This window comes from Bos javanicus, chromosome 6 (assembly GCF_032452875.1).
Source record: "Bos javanicus breed banteng chromosome 6, ARS-OSU_banteng_1.0, whole genome shotgun sequence".
NCBI classification, from domain to species: Eukaryota; Metazoa; Chordata; class Mammalia; order Artiodactyla; family Bovidae; genus Bos; species Bos javanicus.
In genome coordinates, this window is record NC_083873.1 from 89,210,036 (window position 1) to 89,222,902 (window position 12,867).

Consider the following 12,867-nt stretch of genomic DNA (forward strand, 5'->3'; position numbering starts at 1 on the left):
TCCATGTCACACAATAATCCATAGGCCAATGTTAGTATTTATTATTATTATAATTAGCATCCCCAGTGCTACAGGGAGAAGGCAAAGGCAACCCACTCCAGTACTCCTGCCTGGAAAATCCCATGGATGGAGGAGCCTGGTAGGTTGCAGTCCATGGGGTCTCTAAGAGTCGGACACAACTGAGCGACTTCACTTTCACTTTTCACTTTCATGCATTGGCGAAGGAAATGGCGACCCACTCCAGTGTTCTTGCCTGGAGAATCCCAGGAATGGGGCAGCCTGGTGGGCTGCCATCTATGTGGTCGCACAGAGTCGGACACGACTGAAGCGACTTAGCAGCAGCAGCAGCAGCAGTGCTACAGAGAAGAAAATCGAAGTTCAAAGAAATTAGGAAATTTGCCTCAGAATCTAATAACTAAATAGGTGACAGAGGGGCGATTTGAAACTGTGCTATTAACCACAACATCTTAACACTTTGCTTGATTTTTCTTTCTCTAATGAAGAGATTATATTATGTTTCACATAATGGTATTGACACAGAAAATAAGACTTGATACATAAATAGCATACTAAACATCCTATGATTATTATAGAAGACATCAGCTCATCTACCCCAACCTGCACATGGAGTTTAGGGAGCACCCATGTATGAAGCATTTAGTTCACAGTCTATGCATTATTAGGTTTCTTTTTATTATGTTCTCATCATTATAGATTTAATGCCTTAAATGTTTTGTGTACAAAATAAACACATTTATTAAATAATAGTTAACAAATAATACACATAAATAAACATTTAATAAATAAAGCACTCACAGTCATCAGTTTTTCACCAATAATTTAAAATAGCTCAGCAACTCATTCATTTCTCTAGGATCTCCTACTGAAATCCAGGAGGGCCACCTTCTGGGACATGACACAGTTTTTACACTATGCTAATACCTCTTCATTGTGCATATGTCTTTTATTTTTGTGTGCACATATTGAATTATTCTATTTAGATGCAGAGAAAGAATGAGTTAACTGCGATTACTCCCTGAGTTTCTTTACACTGCACATATTGAAACCTGGGGGTCAGATTGTACAAATCCAGTATGTTGCCCATCCGTATGCTAAACACTCTTCTATCCATTCCCTCTGTGCTAACCCAAATGGGATCTCAAGTTTCAGTTCCATAAATACATATGACTTACACCACTTGCTGTACTAGCCATTGTGAAGATGCTGGGTATTCAAAGACCTATAAGTTACGGAGAATTGTCCTTGAAGAGATAACTGTCTGGTGGGAGATGCAGACAGGCTGACAAATCATTACAACCACACGTTCGTATAGAGGTATGCTCCTACTGCACAAAGAAATGGCACTTGAATATGTCAAAGCCTCATCATTATCGTTTTCAACATTCATCATCTTCACTAATGCAGTGCTTTATATTGATTCCCTACCAGGGAGCTGGAGAAGAGAAAGGCAACCCACTCTAGTATGCCTGCCTGGAGAATCCCATGGACAGAGGAGCCTGGTGGGCTATAGTCCAGGGGGGTCTCAAAGAATTTGACATGACGGAGCAAAAAACACTTCACTTTTCCTTTTAACAGGGAGTTAGAATAGTGATAGACAATACTATCTCACAGCTCATGGAACTTTTCATCTAGGAAGAGAAACCATTTTAAACACATTTAAATATATATGCATATCTTGTGTGAGTATCATGTGTCTGTGTTTATACGAGCTGTGACAAACAGGAGAAGCAGTGGGTGCTACATGACAACAAAAGGGAACATGAGTTGCTTAGCTGTCAGGGAAGATCCCTCTGGGGAGGTAATATTTCAGCTGACATTAGAAATATGAGTAGAACTTAGCTAGATGAGAGAGTAAGAGAGAGAGTAAGAGAAAGCACATTCCAGGTCTAGGAATTCAAGCGCACATCCCTGCAGAGGTCAGGTCCTGCTGAGCCTTAGGAGGTCAGCTTGGTCCATGCAGTGGGCTTCCAAGGCCGTTCACCACAGTTAATCAGTATGACAGAGAGCCTCTGGCTTTGAGATGAGGGTGTGTTTTTCCCTAATCAAAACCAAAGTCATTCTTTCTAAGGGAAGGGAAGATGGTCTTGAGGCAGGAGATAGAAAAGCCCTGGAGCAAACAATTGGAGTTTGTTTTCTGTGGACTGATACCCCAAGACAAAAATAGCAAGAAGGCTGAAGGGAGGAGGCTGGGCCCTGCCCACATAGAAGATGAGAGGCCACATATTTCTCATTCTCTAAGTCAGGAGCCCTGCCTGAACTCAGTTCAGTTTAGTCGCTCAGTCGTGTCTAACTCTTTGCAACCCCATGGACTGCAGCACACCAGGCTTCCCTGTCCATCACCAACTCCCGGAGCTTGCTTAAACTCATGTTCATTGAGTCGGTGATAACATCCAACCATCTCATCCTCTCGGGTCTCCTTCTCCTCCTGTCTTCAATCTTTCCCAGCATCAGGGTCTTTTCCAATGAGTCAGTTCTTTGCTTCAGCTGGCCAAAGTATTGGAGCTTCAGCTTCAACATCAGTCCTTCCAATGAATATTCAGGACTGATTTCCTTTAGGATTAACTGGTTTGATCTCCTTGCTGTTGAACGGACTCTCAAGAGTCTTCTCCAACACCACAGTTCAAAAGTACCAATTCTTTGGCACTCAGCTTTCTTTATGGTCCAACTCTCACATCTATACATGTGAAAAACCATAGCTTTGACTAGACGAACCTTTGTCAGCAAAGTAATGTCTCTGCTTTTTAATATGCTATCTAAGTTGGTCATAGCTTTTCTTCCAAGGAGCAAGTGTCTTTTAATTTCATAGCTGCAGGCACTATCTGCAGTGATTTTGGAGCCCAAGAAAATAAAGTCTCTCAGTTTCCATTTTTTCCCCATTTATTTTCCATGAAGTGATGGGACTGGATGCCATGATTTTCATTTTTGGAATGTTGAGTTTTAAGCCAGCTTTTTCACTCTCCTCTTTTACTTTCATCTAGAGACTCTTTAGTTCCACTTCTCTTTCTGCCATAAGGGTGGTGTCATCTGCATATCTGAGGTTATTGATATTTCTCCCAGCAATCTTGATCCCAGCTTGTGCTTCATTTAGTCTGGCATTATGCATGATGTATTCTGCATATAAATTAAATAAGGAAGGTGACAATATACTGTTTTGAGGTACTCCTTTCCCAATTTGGAACCAGTCAGTTTTTCCATGTCCAGTTCTAACTGCTGCTTCTTCACCTGCATACAGATTTCTCAGGAAGCAAGTAAGGTGGTCTGATATTCCCATCTCTTGAAAAATTTTCCACAGGTTGTTGTGATCTACACAGTCAAAGCCTTTGGCATAGTCAGTGAAGCAAAGTAGATGCTTTTCTGGAATTCTCTTGCTTTTTCTATGATCCAATGGATATTGGCAATTTGATCTCTGGTTCCTCTGCCTTTTCTAAATCCAGCTTATACATCTGGGAGTTCTCAGTTCTCTTACTGTTGAAACCTTTCTTGGAAAATTTTGAGCATTATTTTGTTAGCATGTGAAATGAGCTCAACTGTGCAGTAGTTTGAACATTCTTTGGCATTGCCTTTCTTTGGGATTGGAAAGAAAACCGACTTCTTCCAGTCCCGTGGCCCCTGCTGAATTTTCCAAATTTTCTGGCATATTGAGTGCAACACTTTCACAGCATCATCTTTGAGGATTTGAAATAGCTCAACTGGAATTCCATCACCTCCACTAGCTTTGTTCATAGTGATGCCTTGACTTTGCAGTCCAGGATGTCTAGCTCTAGGTGACTGGTCACAGCATCATGGCTATCTGGGTCATTAAGATCTTATTTTGTATAATTCTTCTATGTATTCTTGCCACCTCTTCTTAATATCTTCTGCTTTTGTTAGGTTCCTACCATTTCTGTCCTTTATTGTGCCCATCTTTGCATGAAATGTTCCCTTGTTATCTCTAATTTTCATGAAGAGATCTCTAGTCTTTCCCATTCTATTGTTTTCCTCTATTTCTTTGCATTTCCTCTATTTCTTTCTATTGTTTTCCTTTCTATTTCTTCACTTAGGAAGTTTTTCTTATCTTTCCTTGCTATTCTTTAGAACTCCACATTCAGATGGATATATCTTTCCTTTTCTCCTTTGCCTTTCACTTCTCTTCTTTTCTCAGCTATTTTTAAGTCCTCCTCAAACAACTATTTTGCCTTTTTGCATTTCTTTTTCTTGAGGATGATTTTGATCACAGCCTCCTGGACAATGTCATGAACCTCCATCCATAGTTCTTCAGGCACTGTGTCTAATCCCTTGAATCTATTTGTCACTTCCACTGTATAATTATAAGGGATTTGATTTAGGTCATACCTGAATGGTCTGGTGGTTTTTCCTACTTTCTTCAATTTCAGTCTGAATTTTGCAATAAGAGTTTATGATTTGAGCTACAGTCATATACAGAAGGAAAAGGCGATGGCACCCCACTCCAGTACTCTTGCCTGGAAAATCCCAAGGACAGAGGAGCCTGGTAGGCTGCAGTCCATGGGGTCCCAAAGAGTTGGACATGACTGAGCGACTTCACTTTCACTTTTCACTTTCATGCATTGGAGAAGGAAATGGCAACCCACTCCAGTGTTCTTGCCTGGAGAATCCCACGGACGGGGGAGACTGGTGGGCTGCCTTCTATGGAGTCACACAGAGTCGGACACGACTGAAGTGACTTAGCAGCAGCAGCATATACAGAAAGGCTCCTTGGAAGTCAAAAAGGGAGGAGGTGCCCTTCCATATTAAGTGATGCTAACTACCCATAGACATCTTCAGCAGAATCCATCTTGGTTAATTGATGCATGCATACACATGGGAGGATTGTGAGATATACCAAATACAGACTCTGAACCAGGAAAATAAAAATGATTGGCCAAAAGAAACCTGGAAGAAATGCCCCATGTAAGTGATTTAAACTACCAGGAGAGCAAGACCCTCTCACTGAGTCCACCCGTGTGTCTATCCACATATACTCTACTCTTTTTTTCTTCCTAAGAAACACTTCACTTGTTTCACTACTTTTCCTCTTTGTGGGAATTTTTTTGTGCAAAGCTGAAAAGCCAGTGCCTTGTCACTGACCAAGTATTTGATGCTCTCCCCACCACCACCTGATTAATCTCTGGCCAGGAACTGAAACCCTACTTCAAGCTGCTGCAGGCTGAGGCCAGCAGAGATCAGTCCGCATGGATCCCTGAACTTTTCTGTGCAGGATTCTGGTGCATTCTTTTCCACAGTCAGCTCCCAGATGCTCTGTGTCCTCCTGAGAGCACCACTACTCCCGCCAATGGTGCAGCCTACCTCACCCTGTCCCTGGGGGCAGCAGGAGCTGGAAAACCTGAACACTCTCCTTGGTCTCTCTTTCAGGGTGAGCAAAATGATGAAATACCTGGGCAGTAAAGTTTTTACATAAAGAATGAATCCAAATAGTCATGTTACAATTCTTCTTAGAATAAGAGGACTTATGAGAACAACAGATTTTGCTTCCTAGGATGTATTGGCTGATGGTTGATAAAGCTGGGGAGATCCCATTCAAGAGTCTGAGGAAGTTTTCCACATCCACCTAACTTCTGGAACCAAGTCCTCACCTAGAGACCAAATTCAACTTTTTAGCAGCAGAATACCATGACAAAACGCACATCTTGCAGACATACAACTGCCAGGTTCAACTCAATGGTCATCCACAAGAAACAGAAGTGAAGGAGCAGTTTTTGAGGAGGCAGTTGGGAGAAGGAAACAGAAACTCCTGCTGCACAAATTGCAAAACAGTGACTGCAGAGTGACTCTACTATTGCGCATAACAAAGAAAACAGACTCTTTTAGGGACTTCTCTGGTCATCCAGCGGTTAAGAATCCACCTGCCAATGCAGGGGGCACAGGTTCCATCCCTGATCTAGGAAGATTCCACATGCTGCAGGGCACAGTGCACTGCAGCTACTCGGCCCCCTGTGTCTAGGGCTGGTGCTTTCCAACAAGAGCAGCCACTGTAATGAGAGGCTCCCCCAGCACTGCAAGGAAGAGTAGCCCCTGCTCTCAACTGGCAAAAGCCCCTACATAGCAAGGGAAGATCTAGCACAGCCAATAAATAGATGAATAATAAAGACATTTTTATAAGGTTGAAGTACTGTTTCTGACTGTACGAATGTATGTGAATTCAGGGTGGGGGTCGGATCCTGCCACCAGCTCCCAGTAAGACTGCTGGTCTCTGGCTTTTTTTCTTTTTTCTTGCTTAATCTTGTCTGTCCAGAGCCGAATTCTGCAGAAGTGTCTGTTTCCGCACCGCGGTTCCCCACCCTCCACCCCAAGCTTCCGAAGAAGCGTGCAGATGGCGGGGATAAAACGGGTCTGGAGAGGGTGGGGAACCACGAGTCTGCGGAGCTCCAGCCCTGCAGCCCCTGCGCTGGCTCTCGGCTCCGGCTGGCACTCCTGAGCGCGATGAACCAGGCAGTCGGACCCCGCGCCTCCCGCCCGCGGTCCAGCCCGGGGCTGCTGCTCCTGGGGCTGCTGCTTCTGCCGGCCATCGCCCTGGCCCAAGGTGAGCGCTGATGGAAGCAGGGCGGGGAGAGGTCCAGGGCAGCAGAGAGTCCGGGAAGTCCCAGGAACGGAGTCCGTAATCTCCGGATCCCAGCTAGGATTTCCCGAGCGCTTGCTACGTGTGAAGGCGCGGTGCCACGTGCTGGCCGGTGCGCTCGATCACCTAGCCGGCAACACTCTTTCAGAGGGATGTGGTTTGTGGGTGAGGAAATGAAGGTCCAAGGCAGTGAGAAGATCCCCAAGGTCCCTCTGACTATTCACAGAGTCGTCATTCCCTGCCACCTTCGTCCCGCTCCCAGCGGACTCTGAAGGTGGAGAGTCTGAGGACCTCCAATGCGTGTGCCTGAAGACCACTTCGGGGATTAACCCCAGGCACATCTCCAGCCTGGAAGTGATCGGGGCCGGGCTCCACTGCCCCAGCCCCCAACTGATGTGAGTCCTGGAACTTGTTGCTTTCGTGCCCACCCTCTGCTCTCCCCTTCCCTACCGTCCCTCTAAACCCCGCCGCCTCCCCGCCAGTCTAATTCTAAATTCAAACCCCGAGGACTGAAACGCACCTCTCTTCTTTCTCTGACAGAGCTACGCTGAAGACGGGAAGGAAAATTTGCCTGGACCAGCAGAATCCTCTGTATAAGAAAATAATCAAGAGGCTTTTGAAGAGTTAGTTGCCTAAATCTCTACTTTTGCTATAGAAAATGTTTCTTCTTCTTCTTTTTTAAATTTTCAATCTACTTGTGGAAAACAAATCATCTAATGTTTTTATTGTCCTTGAAACTCTACATAAATAAAAGAAATGAAGTTTTGATAGCATGCCTCAATAGAGCAAAGAAATAACGTTGACATCACAATTTCATATGAAGAAAAATCTCCAGAATTTTAAGCAAAAATATATTTTGAAAGAAGATTTGGTTTAATAAAGACTGATTTTACTTAGTATATGTTGGCTGATACAATTTGCATATTTCCATGATTATATTTCTTAATAACTACTTATTTACCTATTAATGTCACAATTAACTTTGCCAATAAATATTAATTGCAGTTAAACTTTCTGGGCTGCTTTTCTAAAAAAATTTAAATATAGTGGACTCTGCTTTTATCCCCTTAAAATTTATACTGCACTCTAGGATAGAAAATTGATAAAAATGAAACTAGAATTCTCTACTACTTAATGGAAATATATTTCAGAGCATGAAATTAAGATATTTTACTCAGTATTGGTCCTTTGATAATGTTGACATTTCACAAAAATGAAATGTTAAAAAACAGTTCTTGGGGTCTTCCCTGGGAGCCCAGTGGGTAAAACTCTGTACGTGTCATCTACATATCTGAGGTTATTGATATTTCTCCCAGCAATCATGATTCCAGCTTGTGCTTCATCCAGTCCAGCATTTCTCATGATGTACTCTGCATATAAGTTAAATAAGCAGGGTGACAATATACAGCCTTGACGTACTCCTTTTCCTATCTGGAACCAGTCTGTTGTTCCAAGTCCAGTTCTAACTGTTGCTTCCTGACCTGCATATAGGTTTCTCAAGAGGCAGATCAGATGGTCTGGTATTCCCATCTCTTTCAGAATTTCCCACAGTTTATTGTGATCCACACAGTCAAAGGCTTTGGCATAGTCAATAAAGCAGAAATAGATGTTTTTCTGGAACACTCTTGCTTTTTGATGATCCAGCAGATGTTGGCAATTTGATCTCTGGTTCCTCTGCCTCATGACCTAATGCCATTTCAACCTAAGGTGGTAGTGTTTGTGTAGAGGCAGGCTTAGACTGCTAAGAGAAAGTGGAGAATGCCCTATTCAGTCTTCTTGAGGTGCGGGAAGTGAGAAGGCTTTGAGATATCAACCTCCTTAAACAGACACTGGGTTTCCCAGGTGGTGCAAGGGGTAAAGAATCCACCTGCCAATGCAGGAAAAGCAAGAAAGTTAGGCTCAGTCCCTGGGTTGGGAAGATCCCTTGGAGGAGGGCATGGAAACCCACTCCATATTCTTGCCTGGAGAATCCTATGGACAGAGGATCCTAGGGGGCTAAAGGGTCTCAAAGAGTTGGACACGACTGAAGCAATTTAGCACAAATGATACTATTTACAGAGGTTTATAAAGTATTTCAGAGTATCATCTAAATTTCCATATCCACTTTGCATGCTAGGTAATATTATTTCCATCTTAGAGTTGTGGTAACAGTCTCAGAAAGACTGAGTCTCTCAAGACCACTTTGCTGAAGTCTGAGCAGGTCAGACTTCCAACTCTGTGCTCTTGCTTTCATGGTGGGCTGTCTTTCACACAAGCACATTTTTCAGAGAGGAACTGACCCCAGAACCAGCTCTTGGAGGTGGTATAGGTATTTGCCAAGGGGAAAAAGGAAGAATGAAACAGTCACAAGATGACAAAATAAAAAAGACACAGGACCATTAGGTCCTCAGCATGTTTATCATTCTGCAGAACTAGAGTGTCCACAAGGAGAGGTCTTTCAACTAGTTTCACTCATTTGGTGCTTTTCATTTTTGGTCCACCTTGTGCATCTTCACCCAAATTATCTTCCAGGTCCAAAGTCCTTAGCACGGTCCACAGGATGTGCTATACTCACTTGCCCTCTAGGCCTTAGTTTCCCCATTTATGAAATGGGGTGAATGTCTAATTCATAGATTATTGTGGGGACCAAATAGATGATGCGAACACTTGGCATAACTCCTCTTATGTAGTCTGTACTTAAAAATTAGCAACTATTACAGATATTATTATTTCTATCAACATTGCTCTTAACACACAATTCCCGTCAGCTTGGAGTGCCGAATAAGGCATTTAACAGAGTGATTCTTGGTGATAATTATAAAAAAAAAAAAAAACAAGTTGTAAGAGCAACATGTTTCTGAAGCTAAATGAACTTTGGGAGAGGATACATTGGAAATGAGGTGTTCATGGTAAAATACTTTTTTTTTTTTTGCCTGTTTTTCTTTTACTGCTTGCGTCAAAAAACATAGATAGTTGGATTCAGTAATTCCTAAGTATGACTCAAAGGGCCAAAGGACCAAAACAGTTTTACAAAGTCCTCCAGTTCTGGGGTCTAGTTAATCCTCCCTTCAGAATCACTGTGGCTAACCATCCTGAGAATACTTTCAAGCTGCCGCCTTTATCAACAATGGTGCTGAGAGAGGGCTTTCCTGCCAGGAAGTGGCAATCAGGTAACAATTTACTGTAGCTACCTGCTGTTCAAACATTCGTGGAGTGATAAAGATTGAATGGACTTGAACTTTTTTCTTTCTTTCTTTTTTTTCTGACAGGAATTAGTCAGCAGAAACTGTCCACAAACTAGGCGCTTACTACAGCCATAGACCCTATCAACAAACAAAGCCACCAAAGGGTATTTGGCTCTGGGATATTCTTTTGCATTTTTTTCCCTTTTAAGGCCTTTGTGGTAAAAAATACTTCCTCTTGAGTGCACGGAGTATTGAGGTCTTAGTTGGTTATAAAGATATACTCATATTTTTTTATCATTATAAAAGGCAATGAATGCATGCTCACTGTAGATAACATAGAAATACAGAGGAAATAAGGAGAAAAAAAATTTTTTATGTAATTTCACTACTCAAAGATGCTCTTTCTATTTTTCAAAATATTAGTTATTTGATACTGTTATAACGTAAAATGTTAATTTTCAATAAAATACTATTGTACACAATCATAAAAGGAACACAATAATTACTTCATCATGTTGAAATTTGTTAGGAAGTATTCTTATTTCAATTTGGGGTAATAAAATAAGTTTTTACATGGCCAGGGAAATAATAAACCTATGTGATCTGGCATCGATTTATATACAAATGGGGCAATGCTCGTGGCTCAGACAATCGGTAAAGAATCTGCCTGCAATCTGGGAGACCTGGGTTTGATCCCTGGGTCAGGAGGATCCCCAGAGAAGGGAATGGCAACCCACTCCAGTATTCTTGCCTGAAGAATTCCATGGACAGAGGATGGGGTTGCAGTCCATGGGTGTGCAAAGAGTAGGACACAACTAAGTGACTAACACTTTCACTTTCACTATATTTACACACATGCAGACTGTATATGCATGTATTCAGTGTTAGACACAAGTGCCTAAAATAAGTTTACATTAAAATACTTATACTTGTTTTGTACAAGTATTGTATTTTGATGTTTTATTTTCTATACTTCTCACCAAACTCAGGTTTGGCTGCTAACTGCTCAAAAGCCAATATTTGAGAGTCGAGTGTTGGTTGGAAAAGGAAAGGTTCTTCATTCAAGAGTCTGGCAACCTGCAGAGAAGGTGAACTTGTGTTCAAAAATCAGCTCTGAAGATTCTAAAGGGAGGAGGAATCATTTGAGGAAGGAGGTCAAAGTCTTCATTATCTTCCCCTGTGTGCGGACTTTCTTCCAATTGGTCAGTGGTGAGTTAGCATGGTGGTGTTCCAGGAATCTTGGGTTCAGTATGAAGTTACCATCCTCCACCTGGGTGGGGGCCTTAGTTCCTGCAGAAGAACTCAAAGGTATTTATATATATATATTACTTGAAGAGGAACCAGGACCCTGCCCCATGACTGCATTATTGTTTCTTGACTGCTCCTCCTTTGTTTCTGCATCCCCTCCCATGCCCGTAAACATTTGTTGGAATCTGAACTTTGGAACTCAGGGAAGGTCTAGGAGGCTGAATGAAACCTATTTCCTACAAACAAGAATAGGGGGCACAAAAAGGATTTGTGCTTTGGAGGACCTCATGTCTTGCTCTTTGAAACCCCTATCCTATTTTATCCACTTAAAAAAATGTTGGTCACAAGCCTATAGAATGATTTCATAATCCACTGATGGATCATAACTTGTAGTTTAAAAACATTGTCTGCTGCTACTGCTAAGTCGCTTCAGTCGTGTCCGACTCTGTGCGACCCCATAGATGGCAGCCCACCAGGCTCCGCCGCCCCTGGGATTCTCCAGGCAAGAACACTGGAGTGGGTTGCCATTTCCTTCTCCAACACATGAAAGTGAAAAGTGAAAGTGAAGTCACTCAGTCGTGTCCGACTCTGTGCGACCCCATGGACTGCAGCCCACCAGGCTCCTCCGTCCATGGGATTTTCCAGGCAAAAGTACTGGAGTGGGGTGCCATTGCCTTCTCCGAAAAACATTGTCTAGATCTTTGATTAAACAGTCAAGTTTTAACATTCCACACTCTAATTTGTGCTTCTCAAGATGCTTGGCAAGTCAGTAGGGTCAAGAAAGCTCAGAATCAGCAGAACTGTTAAATCTCCTTGCCTCATCTGCCTTCAATCTCTGTCTCCAGGCCGGATCTGGTAATGAAGTCTTTGGGAATGCCATGAAAGTGAAAGTATTAGTTTAGTCATTCAGTCATGTCCAACTCTTTGCAACCGCATGGACTGTAGCCCGCTAGGCTCCTCTGTCCATGGAATTCTCCAGGCAAGGATGTTGGAGTGGGTTGCATTTCTTCTCCATGGGATCTCACCAACCCAGGGATCGAACATGAGTCTCCTGCATTGCAGGCAGATAAGTTTACCATCTGAGCCACCAGAGAAGCCCATGAGAATGCCAGTATTTGAGGGGAAGATGTAGCACCAAGTAGGTAATTTTCTGTATTGTAGAGATTCTATGTCCTTTACAGCTTCTACTTATATCCCTTGTCCATTCTGCTTCAGCCACATGCATCTTGGTTTGGGGGTCTAATGAAAACTGAATTGAGGGCCAAAAGTACCTGCTTTCTAGAACATGTTGGGAAAGAAGCAAAGACATTCACTGAATTTAATTAGTGGTTTCATACTTATTTCTTCATCCTGTGTGATTCTTCTTTATTTTTGTGGTTGCTGGTTTTAACCCAGCAAGCTTCTGAATAAGACAGTCTGGGTTACATCTTTTGACTCTGTGTGACCCTGAGTTTCCCCAGTTTTCTCACCTGCCAAACAAGGGTAGTAATGTCCACCCCATAGGACTCTGGAAAGGACCATCCCAGGCCTGAGTCAAAATTGGAACTTAATAAGTAAAAGCTACTTTTCTTCCCTTTCTTTAGAGTTTTACCCCTAGAGCACATATCATTTGCAAACAGTGGTGGCCACAATCCTTGAACTAAGAAGCAACCCATTAAGAATGTGGTCAAAAAGCTGTAACTGCCCGCCCCTCCCCCACAGAACCATAATCCAAAATTTGAGTGCAGATCTTGCCTGGAAAATCCCATGGACTGGTAGGCTGCAGTCCATGGGGTCGCTAAGAGTCGGACACGACTGAGCGACTTCACTTTCACTTTCATACACTGGAGAAGGAAATGGCAACCCACTCCAGTGTTCTTG

General features: G+C 42.7%; 1 protein-coding gene across 1 annotated transcript; it reads left to right on the plus strand.

Moving 5' to 3' along the window:
- The first annotated feature begins 6,298 nt into the window (after positions 1-6,298).
- LOC133249695 (platelet factor 4) lies at positions 6,299-7,605 on the plus strand. The gene is made up of 3 exons (XM_061420459.1): positions 6,299-6,559; positions 6,822-6,990; positions 7,136-7,605. Exons 1-3 carry the CDS (start codon positions 6,460-6,462, stop codon positions 7,221-7,223), a joined length of 357 nt encoding a protein of 118 aa, XP_061276443.1. The 5' UTR covers positions 6,299-6,459; the 3' UTR covers positions 7,224-7,605.
- The last annotated feature ends 5,262 nt before the right edge of the window (positions 7,606-12,867 follow it).

Bases quoted from the DNA above. Each gene is read 5' to 3' on its own strand.
- LOC133249695 (XM_061420459.1), top strand. From the start codon at position 6,460: ATGAACCAGGCAGTCGGACCCCGCGCCTCCCGCCCGCGGTCCAGCCCG. The intron at 6,560-6,821 runs GTGAGCGCTGAT...GACTATTCACAG, and splicing joins GGCCATCGCCCTGGCCCAAG to AGTCGTCATTCCCTGCCACC. The intron at 6,991-7,135 runs GTGAGTCCTGGA...TTTCTCTGACAG, and splicing joins TGCCCCAGCCCCCAACTGAT to AGCTACGCTGAAGACGGGAA.